Source organism: Trichoplusia ni, chromosome 7, assembly GCF_003590095.1.
Source record: "Trichoplusia ni isolate ovarian cell line Hi5 chromosome 7, tn1, whole genome shotgun sequence".
NCBI classification, from domain to species: Eukaryota; Metazoa; Arthropoda; class Insecta; order Lepidoptera; family Noctuidae; genus Trichoplusia; species Trichoplusia ni.
The window spans coordinates 15,386,159-15,410,605 of NC_039484.1; the positions used below are offsets into that span (position 1 = coordinate 15,386,159).

The 24,447-nt window shown below is 34.2% G+C and overlaps 1 protein-coding gene across 1 annotated transcript in view; it reads left to right on the top strand.

Moving 5' to 3' along the window:
* Positions 1-299: 299 nt before the first annotated feature.
* Positions 300-24,447, top strand: part of LOC113495587 (ras-specific guanine nucleotide-releasing factor RalGPS2) — a 29,196-nt gene continuing 5,048 nt past the window's right edge. The window contains exons 1-11 of the mRNA XM_026874375.1: positions 300-445; positions 870-946; positions 1,843-1,976; positions 2,953-3,229; positions 3,628-3,791; positions 4,019-4,161; positions 6,237-6,447; positions 7,951-8,160; positions 21,435-21,572; positions 23,521-23,685; positions 24,233-24,370. Coding sequence (XP_026730176.1) covers positions 896-946; positions 1,843-1,976; positions 2,953-3,229; positions 3,628-3,791; positions 4,019-4,161; positions 6,237-6,447; positions 7,951-8,160; positions 21,435-21,572; positions 23,521-23,685; positions 24,233-24,370 — 1,631 coding nt within the window. The 5' untranslated portion in view covers positions 300-445; positions 870-895. The remainder of the gene's footprint in view (positions 446-869; positions 947-1,842; positions 1,977-2,952; positions 3,230-3,627; positions 3,792-4,018; positions 4,162-6,236; positions 6,448-7,950; positions 8,161-21,434; positions 21,573-23,520; positions 23,686-24,232; positions 24,371-24,447) is intronic.

Consider the following 24,447-nt stretch of genomic DNA (forward strand, 5'->3'; position numbering starts at 1 on the left):
TTAAAATAATACTGACGATACTCTCAAATATTTTGGTCTTCTATTAGTAAGTGAATTTTCAAAATAATTTTAGCAGTAACTGATATTGCTACGTACTAGACTAGCGGTACTAGTACAGATATGCAAGCAATAACTATATAGTCATTTACGGCTGGCATGCAATGTTAAGGAACAATATCCTATAATGGAACAACAAAAAAAACAAGAAATCATTTTTAAATATAAAAATTAGTAAAAAAATACCAATAAAAAAAAACCTGCTACTGAAATCTGCTCTCTGACATGACATTTAATTTATATGGTAACATTGTTGTTAAATTTGCAATTTGCATAGCTATACGATTAAATTGTTAGTACTTAACTATATTTTATTGAGTATTGAAAATTGCTGTGTAGTCTTATTACCACGGTTTAATTTATTGATTGTCAAACAGCAAATGCGATGGTAAGTTCAACAATTATTTTTTAAATACAACGTTCTTAATTTTTCTGGGTAACAAACAAAATGATAATTATAAAGGTCAGGCTCACCGTGTAAGGACCCATAATTTGATTTTAGAGCTGTTGCATTATAATGTATATTATTTTCTGGTAAAGTGACAACCAATTACCTAGAGTTTAATTACTCTATATGCTAATTATGTTATGCCTAGTTACATGTTATCTTTTGATTTTGATTGTGGATTATTGACTATTATTCGTTATTTTCGTTGTGTAATATAATATATTGTTAAACACACTGTTTATTTAACAGCTTGCGAATTCCATATTAATGTAAAATTGAGTGGGAGTGTAATATCCAGATTTCTTAATGGTATCATATGATGTTTTGTAGTCTGCTCTAAGTCATTTATATTTTTCTATTTCAGTAGGTAAATGCTGTACGAAGGCCAACATGCCGCGGGATATTTTGAGTGAAAGTTTAGCTGTCCTAAGGATAGTTGAGGTAAACATTTTATTCTATATAGTAACATATTTCATCACACTAAAAAAACCTTTTGCATTGATACAAATAACTTTGTTGTTGTTTGCCTTCATTATTTCTTATCTTAATTTTTAATGTGGGTTTTATTTACATAGTTTTCAAATTAAATATTACATCAAAAGTCTGTTTTTGCTGTCATACTGCTAATATTTTAACCCTGTAAATGTGAGACAGCGAAGCTGAGGGATTTTGTAATAAACTGTCAAAAACATTGAAAAAGTTTACCTACCATATTGCCCAAAGTACGATAAGCATCGTCTACATATCATATTGTTACTTCCTTTTTGGTGCCCAAAGGTATAATGTTAAAAAAGAAATTCCTTGATTTGCTATTAAGCTTTGATATACAACTACTATTAGTTACAGAGGTTTTAATGGACAATTATTATGATACTAGTGTTCCTGCTTTATTGAGATCACAAAGGCCAATGTGTAAAGGCAAACAGTTTATTCGTATCATCTTACATATTATTTATAAACAGCCTGATTGTTGCCCCACTACATCATGATTATAATACACACTGCTTATTCAAAATACTGTTTCTTGTTCATCTCTTGTGATATTTTTTGGACTTGACTTTGTATTAAACCTTACATACCTCTGAAATAAATAATTTTTAATTAATTTCAGCTGTTTGTGTGATGTAGGAATGAATGCAAACATACTCACTAAATATAATGTGAACACTTACTCATGATTTACAGATTATTTTATGAAACTTAGTATATCCAAAAAGAGATATCAAAGATTTTCCATGAATGCTTGTTATGATTTAGGATGTCTTGTACATGTCATGCTTGTGACTTGAATGTTTGTAAAATCCCTAAGTGACTTGACATATTCTGTTGTGTTTCAGCATGAAGATGAAGAGAACTGGCCACTAGAAAACAAATCATCATGTAAACAAAGCAATAAGAAGTCTGCTAACATTCCTATGAACAGTCAAAAGTCTTTTACAAAAGATGACTGTGCCTGTTACTACAACTATGGGTGAGTTATCAGATTCTTATTAAATATGAGCCTATCAATCTCGCATTTCTAGATATCTAAATTGTTTCACAGTTGAACTGTACATATTGTGTTACAGTTTTGTGATGATTCATGAATCTCTTTCCTTATAGAGAAAATGCGATCTCTTCATAAAAGCTTAAAAATTTTTGACTCAATGCAATAGCCATCAATTTATTCAAGATTGGCTCTTTAAGCAAAGTTGTATATTCAACACAGTAATAAATAAGCAATAAGCATAATGTTATAAGTATCTTTTGACATGATCTTAATGAGTAGACATCATTAATTAATGTTTTAAATGCAGTTGTTATTGTTAACAATGAGATAATAGTCAGTTATGTTCATAATACATAATTAACTTCTTTTTATTTATTATTTATACTTAATAGTTTTCGAGATTAGTTATTCTGATATCTTTCTTCATAATTGTAATAGTGGCAATAAGCACACAATACTTGTATTCTTATTTGCTCATTGCCATAATAAATCATTATTTGATGAGTATCTATTTATAGACTGTTATTAAATGAGATGTATTCATGCAGCTGTGTGTGGAAAATTGTTACATGTAAGCCTACATATAATCAATGATTGTTTGCTACTCTATATTCAGATCAGAATACATACACTTAGATTGATGTTTATTGGTCTTTATATTACCAACTTTATCAGATTTACTATACAGTAAAGGGTATTTTATAGGCATGTGTTGTGTATCTGAACATTTTTTATGTTTAGATTATTGACATGTAATAAGCAGTAAACGTCTAGTATTGTGTTTAGTTCTCTTATAGTCTTGTTCATACATAGTTGAGGTGGGTGAAACAGCTGCCTGCAACATAAATAACAATGCCTTGATTGCTGACTGGAGTAATAAGCTCCAATACCTTTCATATTTAGGGAATAGATAGAGGGCTGCTTGATGACTTTGTCTAAAATAGTATATTTTTTACAGTCATGGTGATAATGGGAATGCGCGGCAACACGACCCCGTCTACCAGTATAAGACGAGTAGCCTGCCGCCGGCATCATCCATCAACCAGTCCTGGGATGACATAGTGTGCTCAGCCCTTCGGATAACTCCGGAAGACATCGCTAACCAACTCACGCTACTTGATTTGCCTTGCTTTAAAGCTATACAACCAGACGAGTTGACTACCTGTGGATGGAACAAACTAAATAAGTTAACTGTTGCGCCCAATGTCGTAGCATTTACTAAAAGGTTTAACAGGGTAAGTTGGTTTCTTTTATACCTACAAAATAGTATTTATTTGTTTTCCTGTTAATTTATCGTAAACTGATTAAGAATGTACTGTGTATCTATCCTTAAATGATTTGTTTAAAATTTATCTGAAAACCATCTATTGGCTATAATATCAACGTAAATAATTCTGTATTCCTTATTCCCGAAGCGAATTACATATAAGGCCATGTTGATATATTTTGTATGACATTTTCGGTGACATAATGTAGATATAGTACATTCGTATAAAAGGATCATCTAAGCATGGTAAATATGTAGCAAACATGCAATAAGGACAAAAAAATATATGAACAGATAGTAAATTTTATCCATTCATGAGTGTGTGTAAGGAACTGTTTTTAAATACTGTTATTGTTTAATTTGCAGGTCAGTTTTTGGACGGTGCAAGAAATTTTAAATGGACAGTCGCCTAAAGTCCGAGCAGAAACATTGGCACATTTTATAAAAGTAGGGAAAAAGTTGCACGAGTTGAACAATTTACATTCTCTTTTCGCTGTTATCTCTGCATTGCACAGTGCTAGTATTTATAGGTAAGCAACAAAAATAATTTAAAATACATATCTGCAACCTGATTTAATTTTAAAACTTAATAAAAATGATGAAAACTGTGCAGATTATTCTTTTTTCTACAATAAAGATGTCTGCTAGTGTAAATCCAATTATATTCAATGAAATGTTTGTGAATATTTGCCGTTTAAAAAACTTTTTCGTTTTATAATGTTATCATAGTACAACATAATGTTTTATTTGGTTACAGGCTGACCAAAACATGGGCGTGCTTATCTAAAAAGGATAAACAACAATTTGATAAACTTGCGGAACTCTTTGGTGAAAAGGATAATTGGACTGCGTTGCGGGAATATTTGAAATGTATTCAATTGCCTTGTATACCATATCTCGGTAAGTTGGTATACGTTTTACTTTAAGATTTCTTCACTGTTTCTCTGTCTGTCACCAGACTGTATCTCATGAAGCATAATAGTAACACAACTAAACATTTCTAACACAAATTGTGTTGCTGCTGCTAAATAGATACAAAGCGAATAAGATGAATATTTAATGGCGCTCTCAAATAGCGAACAGGGTTTTTGCCGGTTTTTATTTAATGGTACCTTTACTTACTTTTGCCTTATGCCTAAGTCCGACTGGTTTTGTTAATATCCATGAGACATGGGTCAATCGTGTAAATATTACATTATGTTTATAATAGCAAATGCCATGCTCCTACATCAGCTGTTACATGGAAGGCGACACACTGTACCTTTAGCTGTACCGTTGCACCCATACCCAGCCGAGCTAACCCAGTTCTAATGACTCTTAGTCTTGAATTTGCTTCTGTAGTCCCTGACTGGCTCAGTATTCTCTGCAACTAAGACCATTGTTTGTTCTATTGTAATCAGATTCTGTAATGAATAAACCTTTGTAATTGCTAATAGTAACTATGGTTTATTGATAGATTTGGCATATTATTATGTAGGATAGTATTTTACAATATGTAATCAAAAACGTTGTAGGTTTTCCCCTATCTATCTCACCCAGTAAGTAAGTACTCGAAGGTTTTTAAAACATGAATATTAGTTAGTTTTATCTGTAAGTTCCTTTAGATGACTCGTCGATCGCTTATCTGAGAGCAATGGTCAACATGTACATTGTCAGTTCTGTTTGATAAAGAATACATTGTTCCTATTGAATTAGACCAGTTATTTTAGTAATAACTAATGTTATAATAATATTAATCGATAATATTGGTTTTGATTTCTTTCTAAAGAAGTAATGTTCTCCATGATTGTTCATTCGCCATTTTTCTAATCTGCATATCCTTATGATGGTCTCTTTTACGTCGGTGATGGAATAATAACAATATACAGAAAACCGGCTTTGAGGTTGAGGACTGTATGTTAGTTCAATATGTTGATAGAGTCAACAATAAAACCATCACCGGTGATAAGACAGACACCGTATTACGCTTTGGGTATGGTACCTTAAAAATAATCTTAAGAACCATGACATCGAAAATATCGAATTGAAAAACTCCAAGGCACTTTCATTGCTATTATCTCTTACAAGACTTCACTCTTGTGGCATTGTTTGAATTATGTATTTCAGTTGCATTTTGATTGTACCGTCAAAAATGTTTGTTATATGGGAGACCCACTTCAATATTTATTGCTTCTTGGTTTGTGTTGTCATAGCAACAGAAACAGGAATCAGGTTTATGAGCCTGTGACTGATAGACAATCATACAGACAGCAGAGTCTCAGTTTTTGTATTGAATCCTATATATCTTAACATGAATGGGATCTTTCATACCCTTACAATATAATACATTATTGTGGTACTATAATTTCTCTGGTGTGCAGTAAATAATATTTTGTACTCTCCACGGTTTAGTACAGAGGAAGTTATTTGACACAAGATAGGAGTTATCATTATTCTTGAAGTCAGTTCGCTGCATACAATGCATGCTCTCCTTGTGCTAGTTTTCGCTAACAGGCGTGGCGTGATATCTCTAATGGTCACACAATAGATGCAAAGGATGTCCAGGGTCTTGCACGTAGCAACGACCTCACACAATGAGATGTGAATACGTAACTCTTGGGATATGAACACACTCTACAACTACCAAAAAAAGCTGTATATTTTTGAACATAGAAAATTAAAATGATTTTTTTTAGATTTGTCTTTTCAAGTTTTGTAACAATCTGCTTAATTATGAGTGATTTGGCAGTAATAACAGTAACAACAATACAAACGTTATTAACTTTATTTGTGTATGTATGTGATGAAGCATCTCTTCTTTTAAAGTATGGCTAGTAGGCTATAACTGAGCATTTTTAGGTGTTACGTTAAAATATAAATGTGTTAACTTAGCCAACTAGCCAAATGCGAGAGTTGCCTAACAATGGTACAAAAAATAAGTTTTATACAAACACTAACCAGAGCATCATATATCATAATTATTTTGTTTGTTCCAGGTATATTTTTGACGGACTTAGTATACATTGATATTGCGCACCCAGCGGGCTCACCTCACCGCGTCACGAAGATGGCTGTAGTACTAAAGGCTCTGGAGAAATACCAAACGTCAGAGTATGACATCGTCCCTGTACCTCATGTGGCCAACTTCTTGAACAGCGTGCGCTATATAGAAGAACTACAGAAGTTTCTCGAAGATGATCAGTACAAGTAAGTATTATTTACATACTTTGTGATTATAGTAGTATTAGTGTCAGTCTGTGCTTTCCCTCTGCTAAGCAAACGCCTCTACACAAATATATTGAGTAATGTGAAATTGCCACTAATGTCTTACTTTAAAGAGTGGTCTTTGTAGTAGAAAGCAGTCATGCATATGAGCTGTTGGCTGGAATATTATACTTCTTTGCAAGCTTTCAATATCACCTGTTGTTTTATAAAGGTTGTTTCCTGATTTCTTCTTCAATCTTTTAATGATTGAGTTAATTCTTGAGTGTTTTGTTAAGTGTATTTTTCCAAATGAACGAATCACAATTCCGCAGTTGAGGGATACGAGCTGATGATACTAACTACAATAATCGAGTTTATCACTAATAAACAGGCACATATATGACCAAAACATTCATAATTTAAAATCTCTGATTTGTTTTGCAATAATTTGCACTGCGAAATTATTTAAACAACCATATGTTGCCAAGACGAAGATGTAGAACATGTTTCGTATAATAAATCTATTGAGTGTACCACAAATAGCTTTAAAATGCACATAAACGATTCAATCTCGTCCAACAAAGCCCGCTACGTAACCCCCTGGCCAATTATTGCTATTGTCACGTAGCCCGATGCATCCGTCAATCTTCATATCATAGAACTACGCACTTGAACGTAATTTTGTTAACTGAGGCTGACTCCAACGGTAGTCAGGGCCGGTCTGTCCTATCTGCATCAGTAACTGGTCGTGCCTGAGCGAGTTAAGTTATTTGCGCGCCGTTTCTAACTCTCATAGGGTAAGCAAAGCGTTGCGAATATTTTGATTGTATTGTAAGCTGTTGCGAATTTATTTCGGTGTAGCATTCTTATATCCTTAGAAATTCTATTCTTATTTTGTCACGTACAAAACTATACTGTCATATACTGAATGATGTCATTGAAATTAATTTACAAAGAAATATTAAATTGATTTTTTGCATAAAAAAAAAAACAGATTTATCATCTGTTCATGGGAGATGAGGTCTTTGCTATATTTTTTGGATAGAAAGGTGCTAGTTTTATATTTTGCATTTTGATTACTTTTCTGAGGAGCGAATTTTGTTGTTATATGTTGCGTCTAATGTCACAACTTTACTGTAAAAATATTGTACAAATCAGACATGTTTTTAACTTTTTCAAAAGTAAATAAATTCTCTTGATCCAGAAAGTTATGTAACAGTTGTTGAGTGTTGCTAAAAGTTGGGAAGTTTATTTTTAAAACTTCTTGAAATAACTAAACCAAAATATCTTTAATATTTACCAGCTTTATAATACCAGCTGATTTTATTCATTTGAGAATATATTTTTGCAAGTGAAGGTTTTTAATTTTTAAAAAAGCTTGCTAAACTCACATAAAAGTGTCTGTATCACATTAATACAAATATTTTTGTATCCAATGCGAAATTATATTTACCAATATATTATTTCTGTTGTGTTGGCGTGTTTTAAATGAAAATGTATTTTCAGATTATCGCTTAAATTGGAGCCGCCGTCACCGGTCGGGAGCTGCGCTGGTTCCAAGGAGTCTGTCAAGGAGGTCATCACTCAGGGCTCTTCGGCTGCTGCCACCGTCTCACCGTCCCACAAGCTCGGTACCGGGTCGCTCCGCCTGCAAGGCTCCTGCCACCAGGGCAAGTTCATACCCACCCATAGGAAGTGCCGGTCACTCGGTTCCAAGTAAGTCAACTCCACTGCGATCATCATCGTAATAATTTTGTGTCGTCTAATATTTCATATTACAATAAACACTCATGCTACCTTGTAGAAATCTAATTTTAACTTGGATATGCTGAAAAATTAATTTAATATTGCATTAAAACATTATATTCGGTATTTTTTATAAGGTATATTTTTGTTTTCGTTTTTGCTTTTTGCTATCAGGTTTCTCATGAAAATCTTATTGTTTATAACTACACTACACTGGCTAGTTTTCGAATTTCGACGTTATCCATCTTTCCACAGTACACTCCTTACATGACTTTTGTATGGTTTCGAGTAATTTGGGTCTGTCACATATCTTCGTATTTTAGGCGTAAGAGCGCTGAAGTGTCATTTATGTTATTTTTACTTTTCGGTTATGCTATTTTTGAATCTAAGAATATTTATAATATTTTACAAGATACTGATGAATTAGGATGTATTCTGATTCGGTTGCAAGTAGAATATATCTTTTGAGGCTTGTATAACACATGATAAATAATCCGTAAGTATAACATGACATATAAAGTTCGGATAATGAAAACGACATAAAATGAAAATACCGTTGAAATGAAATTCTTGATTTTAAGCTATTTTCCTTAGTTTTAAATGAAATTTTATCGCACCTATGAATTGAATCGTAGCTACCCATATTGTAAAAAAAATAAGAAAAAATAAAGACCTGAACGTTTTAGTATTTTTTCGTTACTTACAAGTAGTAAAGCCCACAACCATGTCAAATAGAATAGAAAAAAAAAAACTTGTGACCAAAAGCAAAAGTACAATATATAATTATTCGGCAAAGAATTGTAGTTGTGGCAGATATATAATATCATTAGGTATTATTTCCTATACCTAAAAACCAAATACATACTTAACTTGTTAGGTGTATTAGTCATGGACCTAAATCACAAAAACACCCAAAGTGCTTTACACTTAGCACAATACACATTAAAAAAATACATATAGGCAAAGCTACTGAAGCTTCTAATATTTTCACGCCAGCGTTTTAATTAAGCTGATGCTATGGCGTTCAAACCTACCATTTCATGTTTTCACTAATGTTACATGTTTATTAATAATTTTGTGCTAATATGCTTCATCACAAGCCATCTTTAGCATTTAATAAAATTCTAAGCAGTAAAATTCTAAGATTAAAATCGTATTTTGCAATTGTGCTTCACCGCGTATATTCAAACTTTGATATTTTAGTCGGCCTTTCGCTCGTTAAATCCCCTATCGACCTGAAAAAATATGGGCTTATTTTAAACTCCTTTGTGACCGTACTGATAGCTAATCTAGCCATAGGACATGGATACATCGTTTTGTTTTTGAAAAATGCTTTACGTAGGCTGCAATTAGAGCATTCCAGAAAATAGTCTCTAGGAGGCGGCACCAGTCTGTGATACTTCAAGAATTTTGTAAACAAAAAAAAAAACAGGGTAACTGCGAGCTGGTAATGCATTCGTATGATACTCCTAACAGCCATCCATGAATGTACTATCTAAGTAAAAAGGAGTATTAAAGAGACTCCCCCCTATAAATTAACATTTGAAAAGCTACTGGACATAAATACCCCTACTGTTCTAAAGCCTCACCACTCCATTCAGCTTTTGAAGTTTTTACTACACAATTATTTTATGTGCATCTGAATACTCATGGGAAGAAAGTACAAGTAAAAAATTGTTGTGTGACATAAAATGAAAAACATAAAATCGAGATTGAAGATAAGAAGTTTTAGTAAAGTCGCACTTTTCAATATTCAAAGCTTAAATCCAGTGAACAAAATAATACTCTTAGTTTTGTACGTGGGTATGAAGATGCTTCTATAATTTAAGTTAGCGACGGATACGTAAACAACTGGCGTATACTTCTCAAGCCTTTGTACATATAATTAAAAGTTTCCTTAAAAGGGAACTGGTATTTAAAAGTTTTAATTGCAACATATCCTCCTCACGGCGCTTCCAGGTTTTTAACTAAGCTGAGCTACTTATGTTTAGTCGAATTCATGATAGATACAGAGATAGTTAAAACGCGAAATAAAACTTGAATACAACAATTTGGAGTAGTTTGTGAGCTTTCATTCTATTGTTGTGAATGTAAGACGTTTTATGAATGCCTGTCCTTTAGAATTTAGACTAGGTTGAGTGTTCCTGCACTCATTCCCGTCTGATCCCCCTTGTAGCTGAAGAACAGAACGACTTGGTTAGTTTCATCGGCAAAAGATCGACATACTGCAACGAGGGCGTAAATGGTCCTAGATTTTTCCAACGACTTAAAAATAGTAGAAGTTATCAATGAATGCACCGTCGTTTAAACCTGCTCTATACATGGCGACAACGAAAAAAAAACTATTTCCCACTGCCCTTTTATTTTTGCCAATACGTTAGACACAGACGGACGTAGTTTCGAGAATCAGGTCACTTCGTTTTGTGATCGGAAACCAATCAAATTGGCACAGAAATTGGTTCTCACACGTGTGTGAAATAGGAGCTTGATTTTACTATAGGGGAGCATCGATAATAAATTGTGAAATTATACAGTTTTGATGGAGACCAAATCGTGGAAATGTATGTAATGGAAATGTGAAATTTTGCATCTACGTAAGCTAAAACTGCAATATTTATGTAAATATTTATCCTGTTTTATAAAAGGTTTACTCATATAATATCGATATTAGTAGTGCAGTTCTAAGTCTTCAAGTAAGCTGCTTTAAAAGTCTTTGTGATAAAATAGTACTTAAAGGATTTTATTGGTAATTTAGTGATACACGCCGATAGACTGCTAAGCTAGCTCGTACTGAGATTCAATCGGTTTAATAAATCTAGCGGAAATGAGTATTTGCAAAGTGCGTAGGGGAGCTGCAGTGTCTCATAAAAGAGTATTTACACAGCTAGGTACTCCGCAACTCGTGAAGTGTTTTGTTATTTCCTGATGACGCTCTGGTTTGTTCTGGAATATTAACACGACAAAAGCGGCTACGAATTGCATAACATTTTAGATATCAATATGAGACTGGTTGTTCTATGTAATTCGTGGTCTTTTTTATTTTATCTACTATTAAAGTATTGCAGACTTATAAGGTGGTCAATCAATGATTAGAATAATAAACAGACATGCAGTATTACCTAATTCAGTATATTAAAGAAAATTATGTTTTTTGTTGCGTGTGCTTTTTTTTTTAATACCCTGTTCGACATTAAATAAGTCATTATTACCAATTAATTAGAAATTACCGAAATATAATGTTTTAGTTTTTTGTACCTACTTGCAATAATTTTTCAGTATGTGATTAATTTATTTAATTTTAAATGTTACTTTCTACACCTTCCACTTTTTATTTTTACTTTAGATACTTGGAAGAAACGACCTGGAACATAAATTGACAGAAAAGTTACGAAATCGATTAAATTACGACACTGTATCCCTGAGACATAATCATGTTTTATCTAATATAGAATTAAGTGATAATTATAGTTGTAAACAATGTATTTTTTCTCACGATTGGTACATAGGTTTCGTAGCGCGAGCTTGCCAAGAAATTTTCACAAGGTCAATTTCGGTATTGGGTGAGTCTTTTCCTAGTCAATGGACACAAAGGCTTGCGTTGTAATGTTATGTAGACGACGACTGTTAATGATAATATGTATATTTATTAATATAACTAGAAATAAGAAGTCGTTTTAAAGCATGTTTTCTGTTCGTTCTTTCTTGTGTTTCTCCGGCACAAAGTCTTAAATAAGGCGGTATTGCGTAGGCACACATAAGTAAGCTTCACATTATAGCAATGTGCTATGAATGCCTAGACGTTATGTAAAGCAGTAACGTTATATCCTATATTTTACGAGCTTTGCTGAATTAATATGTAAATGAAGAGATTCGTAGCTTTTGAAGGTATTTTAGAGGCCATTTAGTTTTTAATCTTAATTGTTTTGATGCTTTGTATTATAATGCAACAAAGGGTTGCGTCGTGAAATAGTGAACATCTTAAATACAACATTTGTGTCTTTAACTTATTACTAGGAGGAAATGACTAAAGTAGCAGGGTAAACGTAATTGCTTAATTCATTAATATCTAATAATCGATGAAAATAAAACCCAAATTATAGCTGCGTTTGTTAATGGAATAAATAATTTTCTGCATCGTATGTTTGTGCATGTTCTGCAAAAGAGTTTGCGTTTCTCACATAGACTTGAATGCACACTATAACATCCTAGTATTTCTTCACGGTCCCCAGCTTTTGTACTAAGACGAAATTTTTGAATCTGTCACCGTGTTTACTACTAATATTTCAAATACTTTTCAAGGAAAATGCTTACCAGCACCGAGTGTTTCCAAAATTAACTAACGATTCGAAAAAAGGCAATAATGAATCACCCTGTAGAAAGAAGTACCTTCAGATAATATTCAGAGTTGAAAAATGAACAGTTAAGTTGTTGCAGAGAACAGACCGTAAAGTTCACAAAAAATAAATAAATTGTAGTTAATAACTTCATTGTACGCAAAGTGATAAACATGTTAGAAAACGCGGAAAACTAATAACGGCAAGTTATTTAGTTACCATCATAAAACCTACTTTCTGTCTAGAACGTTGAATAAACTTGCCATAGTAAATTGAAAATACTATGCATGTATAATATTTAATGGTAAATAGGAAATCATTTTCATAGCAAACCAATAATTGAGGTTTACCAACAGCAAAGCCGGCAGGAGTGGCGGGCGGCTACGTAACGTGAACTTAAACCGCAATTTCGACGCGTTTCACTGTTTCATTTAACGAAGATTTCAATACTATTACTAAAATTTTAATTGTACCTAAATATTCACTGTATACATAAATTTATGTTTAGTCAATCTTTCCTTCTTTATATAGAAAGAGAGTTAGGTGATGTGGAAAATCTACCGGTTGGTATTATTATTGTAAGCAGAAGAAGGGTCATGTGTACAATGGTTTATTTATAATTGATTGAGTGAAAAATATTATTATCGACTTGTTTAGCCTAAGTAGCGTGTAACAACATATCAGTAGGAAGTAATTACTTTTTGATGTGTTTTTCGTGTAAAAAGTTGAAAGTTGTTGCATACACTACCGAATAAATAACAACGAGAGCGTCGCTTCGCGATTAATGTTCCCGCAATATTGCTGCACTATAACCGGGAACAAGGAAAGGAAGAAGTAACAAAAATCGCGAACATTTTTACTGGCCGTATATGTACATAGGAAACGATTCAGTGTGTGGAATCTAATAAGAACAGGAAAACAACTAGGACTTTTATGAAATGCGTCAAGACTCCTTACACGCAAACGAATCTTCTACCTTGACTTGAGCTGGGTATTTCGTAAACTAATCTAATCCTTATTCAGTCTGCATATATATAACTCTTGAAACTTGATAATTTAAAAGAACCAAAATTGAAGTTTGATTTTGGCTCTTTATGAATTAGTCCGCGTGGCGTCTGGCGTGGGATGGTACTCCTTTTTAGCTTTTTCTCAAAGCGACTCCGAGGTAGCTTCCTAAACACATGTGATACATTAGAAATTACAAAATTTCTCATTTGAAATCAGGGCTTGGAAACCTACTAACCAGCTCTTTATAAACTAAAAAAAGATATTTTCCTTTTGATTTCTATATAACGGAATGGTTATTTCGGTCCTGATCATAAAGCAAAACCGACGTCTTTTGGAGATATCGGTTAGTTTCATTCGCTAGTTGTTTGCTCTACCCACAAAGACTCTTCTCTAGTGCCTTCTTACTTGACTTCAGATTCATTTAAATTTGCTCAGCTAGGAATTAAACATAGACATATTTATAAAGCCAGGCCTCCAAAAACTACTACTTCTAAATACTAATTATTATGTTTCGTAGCCGAACTAATCCCCGCCCAATTACTGTTTCAAATTAACCCACTGGTCATATTGACCGAGAATCAATTCTGCTACGAACGAGCGTGTCACAAAGAACCTGGTTAAGAGCCATATTTAACCAGTATATTTTGAAAGGTTCCCAAGCCCTGTTTCTGTCAATCGTTTTTCGCTCACAAAATGTGTCTCTAAATCCCGAAACTTATTTTTCTAAAGTGTCAAAACGGTTCGAATAAAATACTTTTCCGGACGATGTTCAATGATCCGATAAATTTCCTGCACCGGCACGGCTGGGAATCGATCTAACGACACCCTTTGGGTGCAGAAAACTGCGACACGAAGATACGTTATTTTCTTTTACAGCGCAGATATTTTTTTGCTTTTAGATTTTTCCATGTGAGTGGGCTTTGGTATCAAAACATTGGTACCTGCAAAAACGATCCCATTCAAGCCTTTACGTGACAGCTTTTTACAAAAAAATCTTGATAGTCAGAGGATAGAGAGGTTTTATGAATTTCATAACCAACTCGTCCGTTCCTGTTGACCTTTTTGACATAAGTTCGGCGTGGAGTGCGATTCTCGTATCCTTTTTCTTTTACATCACAATGTAAACTATTTTCGGCAAAATACTTTTTCATTATATGACAGAATAAAAACTCATGGAATATCGTTTTCTTTATTTAACCTCAAGTAAGAAAAAAAAAGTGTTTGGAGGATGAAAAACCAAGGATAGTCACGTATTTCATTTAAAACCCACAGAAATATAGCGACACGTGCCATGACTTAGATTTGGGTTCATTTGATATCAAATTATTATTTAATCGTTTCGGAACATGACGTATATTTGGCATCTGGAGTTTTAAATCCTTTCTCGACGATATCCCCTACATTCACGTAGGAGCGTATATTTTAGATCGCGTAACGCTATTCAAGCGGGTTTCTTTGCTGCACGCTCACCCGCGACCGTTCAAAGCATGTTCGATATTAGTAACTTGTAAGGCATTAAGCTGTTTTATTAGGCCAACGTTCTTTGCATCGAGATTTGTGTCACCGATCAGGTTTATTTATTGCGAATAAAGTTAAGCTAGCTGGCCTCACTGCTGTATAAGTTAAGGTTTAAGTTTCAATACGGATTTTAGACTAGAGATTTTTTAGTTTATTTCTTAAGCTGGGGGTACTTAAAATGTGTCTCAGTAGATTTTTGTTTGTTTGGTTATTAAAGAGCCAAAGCATTCGCGTGAATGGAAACTTCTGATTTATCAAAACAACGGTGCCGATGCGACCAACTGGAATGACCTAGTTGTTACCTTCAGATCAGTCGAAATGTGTAAACAGAGGGAAAAAACCTACGTACCTCACACGTAAACACAACGTGAAAAAAGGATGTCAGTGTATTCGCCACTCCACTCGCCCGTGATTTTGCTACGGATACTGTTTCTAAAGGTGTATGAAGTGTACACGGACTAACTTGCAATTGTTACGTTTTTTCTGTTATAAGAAACCGAAATGTAAGACGTGCCGCCAATTTTGTCATTGATCTTGCTACATACCTAATACCGCTTTTTGTTAGCCGATTATTTATTAAAATCATTTTAATAGATCGCGCATTTAAAAAGAACAAATACGGAAAGCGCTCTTTGCTATGTAGAACTATATTTGACAAAAATATCAACTTAGCGCGGCAAGATAACGCTGTATTTAACTTTGTACGAATGGGTATGGTAAAGCAAACTTTTACTTTATTTAGGTATAAACTTTTTACGCGATAAACCTCTTTTGACTCATATTTACTCCACCAACAAGAGTTCTCTTTGAATCAAGAAGATAAATAGACGACTCGAATATGCGACCATGATTCTAACAACATTGCATAAAATAAGCTGAGTTACGATAAAAATACAAACTCTGATTTCAAGAAAGATATTTGAGTAACTGAAAACGAAGTCCTAGAACTGAGAAAAGTCACGTATATTTTCGGTTTCTTAAAAAAAAGGATATCGAAAAATGAATCTTAAAGCAGCGTGAATTGAATGTTCGTATTTTTCGACGGTCGGAAAAAAGTGATGATAAAGAAACTCAAACCTTTTAACTCTTGGAAACCAAGCTAGTCAATTAGATCAGTTTGTAATAAAATTAAATAAAGCACTATTTGTTATCAACTTGCTTGCGACAAATCAATTTTAATAAAGTATTTATTTTTCAGATTGTAATAATATTTATTTTGAAGTCAAGAACTGTAATTTAATAGATTAAGTTGGCAAAAAATATGTAATCCCACATTTTGTGACTATAGCCATATAAGACAGATTTTTATCAAACATAGCTAAGGACGCTCACAACTAATCCAAATTTTAAGTAAAATCATTTAAATCACTCTAGGTACGTTTTGAGTGCTACGATGGCATGTACAAACGTGAGTTTGTGTGAGTCTGTGTGTGAACACAGACATGTCAAACTTATAACACCCCATCGTCCTTGCGTCGGGGGTCAAAAAGGCAAGTTAAATTTAGCTCCATCTCTGACTGAAATATCAGATGAAAGTTGGTACAGACTTTTTCTGTTTGTGGTTGACAGTTTAACGAAGATAATAAACGTACAAGGTTAGTTATAACTTCGACCATTTAGCGTTTAAAGGCGGTCTAACCGACCCTCCCCCCCAAGTATGCAAGTAATAAGACCGAGGCCACATGCTGTGGTAACGGTGTGGTGCCGCACCGCAATTCATTAGATCTACGGCTATCCGTCACGAGGTGGGGCGGCAAAGTTCAAACTCATAAAAAAAGAAAACCACAATAGGGTATTTTGACAAAAAAATAGTAGATAAATAATGAAATACGTACATAATTTTAATTTTATCAAATTAAAATAAAATCCCTAGCTATAAATGTGTAAGTGTGACCAGTGACGTCACATGTCGGTAAAAGTGTACCGATGTGTACAGATCGTACTGTGTTATTTGCACTCTTTGTTGACACGATAAAATAAAAGAATATTGTAGTTTAATATATTTCTTTAAATCTATGGGAATGATGTGAGCTTGACTTGTCACTTTAAAACGTTGGATCAATATAATAACGTTAGCGCTTTTTTAAATATGACTTATGCATAGGCCTCGATTAATTTTTTTTATGTAGAATTTAACAATAGAGACACACTTATCTTACACAACATGTGATTGTTTTGATGCCAATAAGTGTACGGTGTCCTCTTTGTCAAATAACAAATAAAGCACGCAAATTTACGCTTGAGATATTAGATCGCGATTCGATTACGAGTGCAAGTTACGCACTCGACTAATGAGTTCGGTGTATGTGGACAGCTGACTGGAGCTCAAAGTACTTACGCGTCGCAACCCTTCGTGCGAGTACTTACTGACCAACTAGGTCACCTGTTTCGCCTATCTGAAGGATAGAAACAGTTGACGACAGTTTTATCGTCATGTGCCCGCAGTTTCATCGGGAAGACTCGAAGCTATATAAAATTAAATGACGCAGTAAACATTTATTTTCCAGTAAATCTTAAACCACGTCATTTTTATTTAATCCGAGATAAAACTCTGTAAGCTGTTTTAAGCCATAAATCTTTCGTTCAATACAAGGACAAGTTGTGTTGCCTGTTACGACTGAAATTGGTATCATGACACAAAGCCTAGATTAGAACGCTCCAGTTCTGAAAGTATGGTCTCTTGCTGAAAAATCTCAAATAATATTTTTTTACCTTTTTTTAAACACAGCACTAGTGTGTGATAATGTTGAACCCAACATAAAAGGCGATCATTATACATTTAGTCAACCAATTTCAAACTCGTGACTTCGCGTGTCATGCGCTGGAATGCGCTCTCTAGTAATAGAATAATAAATACTAAACAGTTGTTTACTGGAAGCCTATACAAACACGTCGTACAGTCAGCATAATTAAACACCTGAACTCAATAATGTCCTACAGGTTGGTTTTTTGTAGAGTTAGCTCTTTAGTTCCTCATCGTTCTGCACTTCATTGGGTTTCGAAGTTTTGTAAATCTGATCGGGTTTACCAACTTTTGTTGCTGACTGCACTAACTAAACTTCACTACAATTATCGTGGTTGCAAACTTTGTCCGATCACTTCAATAGGAACTATTCCGACGAACATTAAAAACTATTCCAATTGAAATTCTATCTAACTGCCAGTCAGTTATCCTTATCTTGGGAAAGAAAAGACTTATAAGTTCAAAGTTTGTAATTAGTATTATACCGATATCTGATATTATACTGAAAAAACTAAAAGAAATGAAAAGAGATTTAAAACTGATTGCATTTGTTCGGCTGCTTGATTAAATATCAGCGATTATTGAAGACACTTCTTATTATTTTAAATACTAACGTTTAGTATGTGCATAAGTAATGTGTATTTTTGTTACACTACCAAATCGGAACCTAAAGATTTGAAATGAATTCGCTTACATTTTGTCTATTTCCGGTAGAAATCGTACTTTTCCGGCGGGCTTCGCACGTTTCCGAAAGCATTTGTGTGGTTCCGACAGTTTTCATTTATTACCTACAGCGTACAGCGTTTAGATGAGTTCAGCGGCGGCCTCGTTTTGCCGCGCGGCCCAACAATACTTAGACGCCCCTTCGCGAACTTCAATGGGGCGCAAGATAAATTGGTCGCGCCGTAACACCATTTCATTTCTTTGTGTTATCTTCGCAAGCAATTTATCCCTGAGATAAAACTTTCTCGCCTCCAGCTAAATGCGAGCTATACAATTCCTTATAGCCACAAATGATATAGTGATAGTAACGCATCTAAATTACAAAGCTGAAGATTTTTGCCAAACTGAATATTTGATGAAAGTCTGCCCCATTCTGATTAATAGTTCTATCTTTCGTAACATCCAGTTCATGTGTGACCTTCCTGTGAAATTGCATCTGAAATGAAAACATGGCGGCACGCGGTGCTTCATATCGGTTGTTGCAGATTGCGTCAGTGTTATGACTGAATTGAAAATTTTATTTTGTCATACTTTCAGTGACGTATGTTCACACTTGGCAAAGAATATTGATACAAAACACCAGCATTTTCATTTCCGATGGGCCAAAGGTCTCTTCCGTAAAGAGATGGGTTGAGACCGATCTATTTTTGCAGCTTTAATCACCGCTCATTGCGTGCCTTGCTCATATTTGCATTGCATTGGGTTCAAACCAGTTACTTTCTGCCTGCAAACATGTCCAAAAAAACGTAAAGGCACGACGGCGTTTAAAACATTGAATAAATATAAAACTTATACAGTTAATCATCCGAAAAACTTAATAATTTCATCTGGACATATCTCGCTTAGTTACCGATTTATATAACAATACCTGCCTGGCCCGGTTACCGGGCTTTTGGTTTGTAACACTGACCTGTCCAATTTTACATGTTATCCAATGAAGTAACTTCCCTGTTATTACGCAGTTCGAGTAACATAATATGTAGCCGTTAATCTCACCTGTAATAGACTTGCAGCGTATTTTAGAGCAATATGTAGAACATATTTAATGATTATTAGAAAAGCATATTTAGCAAAACAATGCAGTTGAAACTTTCCTACATCACGTTCGTTCTATTCATGGCTTTTTTTACAAATGAATCGACGTTTGTACAAACGATTATGGATTTTGAAGAATGCCCACTACATTCTTAATGTTACCTAGAACTTAAAAGTTCGTGTGCTATTTTTTCAAGTGTATATTCGGTCTAGTTTTTATGAGTTGTTTAAAGCGAGTGTGTATATTTGTAACTATACTATAAGGAAATGTTTTATGTGAGACTGTTAGGCATATTTTATTTAAGTCGTAGTATTTATAAAATATGTTTATAGGATTAAATTTATTGGGATTGTCCGACTAGTTACGGATGGGTAGCCTTAATCGGTGGCGGCGAAGTTGGGAGCTCGGATGCCGATACTAACCAGTAGACTCGCAAACCCGTCGTCGCCTCAGGTCATGATTATGGAGCCCAGTTGGGTCCAAAACTAGTCGGGCGATCCCGATAAATAAGCGTGAGTAAAACTTTGCATCATTCAAATATCTGTTAAGTATAAACAAATGATGATGATGTTTGTTAGAAAGATGAAAACAGGAAATTAAAAAGAAAATACGGTGCCTTACTTTGTTCTGTGTAGGAATAGCCAGCTTTTCACCGAATCTCAACCGATTATTTGTAAAAACCGACGGTTAAACGCACATTAAAAATACTTCATACTTTTTTTTCCGTTCTAATAGTGGTGTAATTTTAAGGTACACACAATTAGTAAACTATAAGTAAACGTAGAAATATAGTTAGTTAGGCAATTATGACATAAGTACTTCGAGTATATATTTATTTAGGCTAGAATTAAGACACCATAGCAGTTCTTGTAAAGATGATTATGTCTGTTGGACGCTGGCAGAAAATAGTGTTGACCTATTATATTATTTTAAGACTTGCATGTCTAAGCTTTTGTACTAAACACTCCATTTCCACTTTGCTTGGTTCGTGTTTCAGCATAACTGTTTGTTAAAGTGAATTAATGTTGTGACGTTTGCTTGAATGTTGCGCTTAATACTTGATTAGATCGCTGACTTGAAGCTAGGACTTAATTCGCTCTGCTGCGGAATTCGGAATAGCATTTGTGCGCACTGAATAATACACTTTATGTGCATTCTTTAAAGTGCTAAAGCATGAAATATCGATCATTCTGGTTAGTTCTCTTGGATCCGAGGAATTCGACGGAAGTAGTGCAGCCGCATTCCTACGATTCGCTTCGCGTACAAAGTGTATTCCGTTCTGTTCCGGTCTGCCGCGATGCGAGTCGAGCCTAAAATACTTAGCATCTGTTTCTCTCTGCCTACTTATGTGGATTGAAATTCTATAAAACATCTCTATTTTCTTCTCTATCGTGTATTGTATTTACTACACCTGAACAGTGATAAGTAGATTTTGCACATTAGTAAGATATTAATATGTCCTCCTTGTATTTTCTTCTTTGGTTTAGAACCTATGTGAAAATTCAATGTTTTTTCTACGAATTCCTTCCTTCTTATATATGATTTTTGCAGTGTATATACTCTGACGCTGTGTTTCTCGTTATATACTTCCTAATGACATAATATATAGGATGTCAGCTTTCGTGCCCGATAAGTAGAAATTCATGAAGGCATAATCTGATACTTGTCATTTGAAAAATACACTTCATTTAATTTTACCAGTATTAGGATTCCCAAAGACTAGACGAGAAGCTATTAACATCATTTCATAAACTAACAATCACTCCACTAATTATAATTACTTTAACAGTTTTGCTTGTATGTTCGAGTATGTTCAACTTATAGATTCTTGCTTAAGTATACCTGATAAATAACATGTATTAAGTCATTGATTATCTTTCAGTATATTTGGAAAAAGTCATACAGACGACAAAATGGAAAACAAGACGCCCGCCGGATCTGTTAACTTGCTTGACGACACTTTGTTGGAGTCGCCTAGCTCCGTGTCTGGAAGCAAAATGTCACAATCGCTGCCTCACAGGTATGAGTATGTTTCAATCCGGAGAAAATGATTGAGAAGGGATATGACTAGTCAACGACGATCACGGACATACATCTATTAAAGTTACGTTTCTCAATCAACACTAACGCTTGTAAAATTGTCACCTATACCCGTACATATTGTCTGTGGCCGTCAGCGCTTCTGACCTGTCACTAATATCTGATCATGGTACCCGGACCCAACAATAGTATATCTTAGTATTTCAGCTTTCTATCTATATATCAGAGCCTATGAAGAGGCATTGATCAATGGAAACCCGAGTGTTCCTACTACTAGTGCTTCTCTCAATAAGACCCGTACTGGTATTATCTCGTGAATACAAAGCGACCGTGATTGATATCTATAGTTTGAGAATTATTCCCATCCAGTTTCTAATATGTTTAGCGTTGTTCAGTAGTTCGTTTCTGATTTTGTTGCCAATTACACAGGTTTTTTTGGCTCTTGCTGCATAAGTAATACCTACATCGGACCAGGGTATAACTTTGATCATATCCACAGAATTAGAATTGAATAGATCAAAGCATAGAGTTCACGTCGTAAAGCCGCTTTTGCACCTGTGCGTATTGAATGATATATTCCTACATTGGACTCAGATATCAATGTACGACTTGTAAGGGGGCTTCCCTCCCTACCAAGTTTGATTCAACCTGGAATAGGAATTACTACTTTAATGTCCGTGCATGTCTCCAGTTATAGGTGCCTAGAGGATTTGCTTTTAAGTACAAAGAGCTATATGGATATTGATGATTCGTCAGTTTGTTTGACAAAGCAAATAATAATGAAAGCCAAAATGAGAATGGAATAAAACTTTTATTTTGTTAACGTTTTAATACCGAAAACATAAGTTTTAACAAAAACAAAAGCTGAAAATTTTAATATTTATGAAGTTGTCTTGTTAAATGGCTGTGAATTGTAAAATTGATGAATGTTCCAATAAAATATTCATAGGGCATCAAACTATTTCCAATAACTTATTAATTGAACTCGGAACCGACTGTTATATTCTGAGTTAGAATATTCAAAAGAGGCGATGAAAACTTATGGTTGGGTAATATAACCTGACGATAAAGACGGTTCTCTATAACTTTGAAAAATCAGATCTTTAGAAATTTCTTTATGTTTGAACATTGGCTAGATTAAAGTAAACTTTATATAATACTGGCTGCGTCCCGCGTTCTGAGCTGGTCCTTTGGGAGAAAGAGGATTAAATATAGCCAATATTAGTAAGACAATTTTAAAATCGGTTCCGTAATTTGTCCGTAAAATGTGTATTAGAAATATACATTAATGTTATTTTATATAATGATACGCTTTCACGAATTGCTTCATTTCAATAATTTGAATAGAGGTTCATTTTTCATGTAGTGCAACGTTCATGCGAATGTTCACTTGGCGTTTTCTCTTTCTTGGAGCTTCATCTTTACAGCTTCACGTAATCCGATCATGAAAGGGTGATAAAATGGAACATATCATAAAGCTACTCGCTGTTCTGTTACAAGTACATAAATCCTCTAGTCACCTTCACAAACACGCATTCACATTTTATTGGTATTTATGACGGCTTTTAACTGTCTCCTTGGGATTTCCTCGTTAAAGTCTTCCTTACTTAAATTCAAATATTCAGGTACAATTTAGCGGTCCTGAAAACAATTTCTCGACCTACTTAAAATATCGTGAAACGAATATTCAGTCCTTAGCAATCTGCTTGGGTATTTATAGTCTGCTCTTAAAGTAAACACTTGGACCTTTAAGCCTGTATTCCTTCAGAGAAAAGCTGTACTCAGGAACGGAAAAATATTAACCAACAGAATTGCATAAAATCTCCGCTCCTCCCATGAAACCCTATTGGTAAATATTTCTCCATTTCTCCTCGCCGCAGCCTTGCCCCAGATAGCAGACTTAAACTATAATATAATATTTGTTTTAGTGATCTATCGAAAGCTGAAGTCATCCAGTGTGACTTCCAGGGTTTCGTAAGAAGGAAGACAATACTAAAGGATGGCAGGAAAATCTCGTTATCGTCGTGGCAACGTTATTGGCTGCAAATTACTGGAAATATCCTCGTTTTCTATGCCTCGAAATCTTTTAAAGGGTAAGTTATTATTATTATTTTTTTAAGGATACAAGATAGATAGAAATTATTTTCGTTGTTTCATTTACTCCTTGCAAATGAAACGTAAAACAAGTTGTTAAAAACTTTATTCCAAGGTTCATCAGCTCCTGCAATTTTGAAACGAGCTAAAAACTTTGTTTTTGCAAGTTCTTGTCTTGAATTTGCAGCGTGAATTTCAATTTACTTAATTACATTTATCTGATAGTAGACGTGTAATTTTGCTATCAAATTTCCGTGAAAATTTACCCATGACTAGTATTTTGTTAATTATAAATTAGGTACATTGGAAAACAGGTCGGACGTTAATATTTGACTACAATGCCCGTATACAGCGCAGTCAATTCATTATTAATATTTATGCTTCCATAAACATTCATTAAATTCATTAAGAATGTCACACTGTTCATTTTGAATTTCATTGGCGGCTAGGTTTAGGGTCTGTGTATTTAATAGGGACCATGGATATTATCCACGCTTTACCGAAATAGCTTCGAATGCAGTGATAACGAGTGCTATTGTTGTACAGGACTAATCGAAGCGATTTCCGTGAAGAAAAATGTAAGGTGCTCTGTTTGAATGGGTGGTACGGCAAGCTAGTCGACGGCGATAATTCTGACGCCTTCCAATTGATCAATCACCGCACTGGCACGCTCTACAAGTTCAAGTAAGTCATATTTGTAATAGTAAAGATTTTTTTTTTTTAACTATAAGAATGTGATTTTCTATTCGACTGTAGGTTTT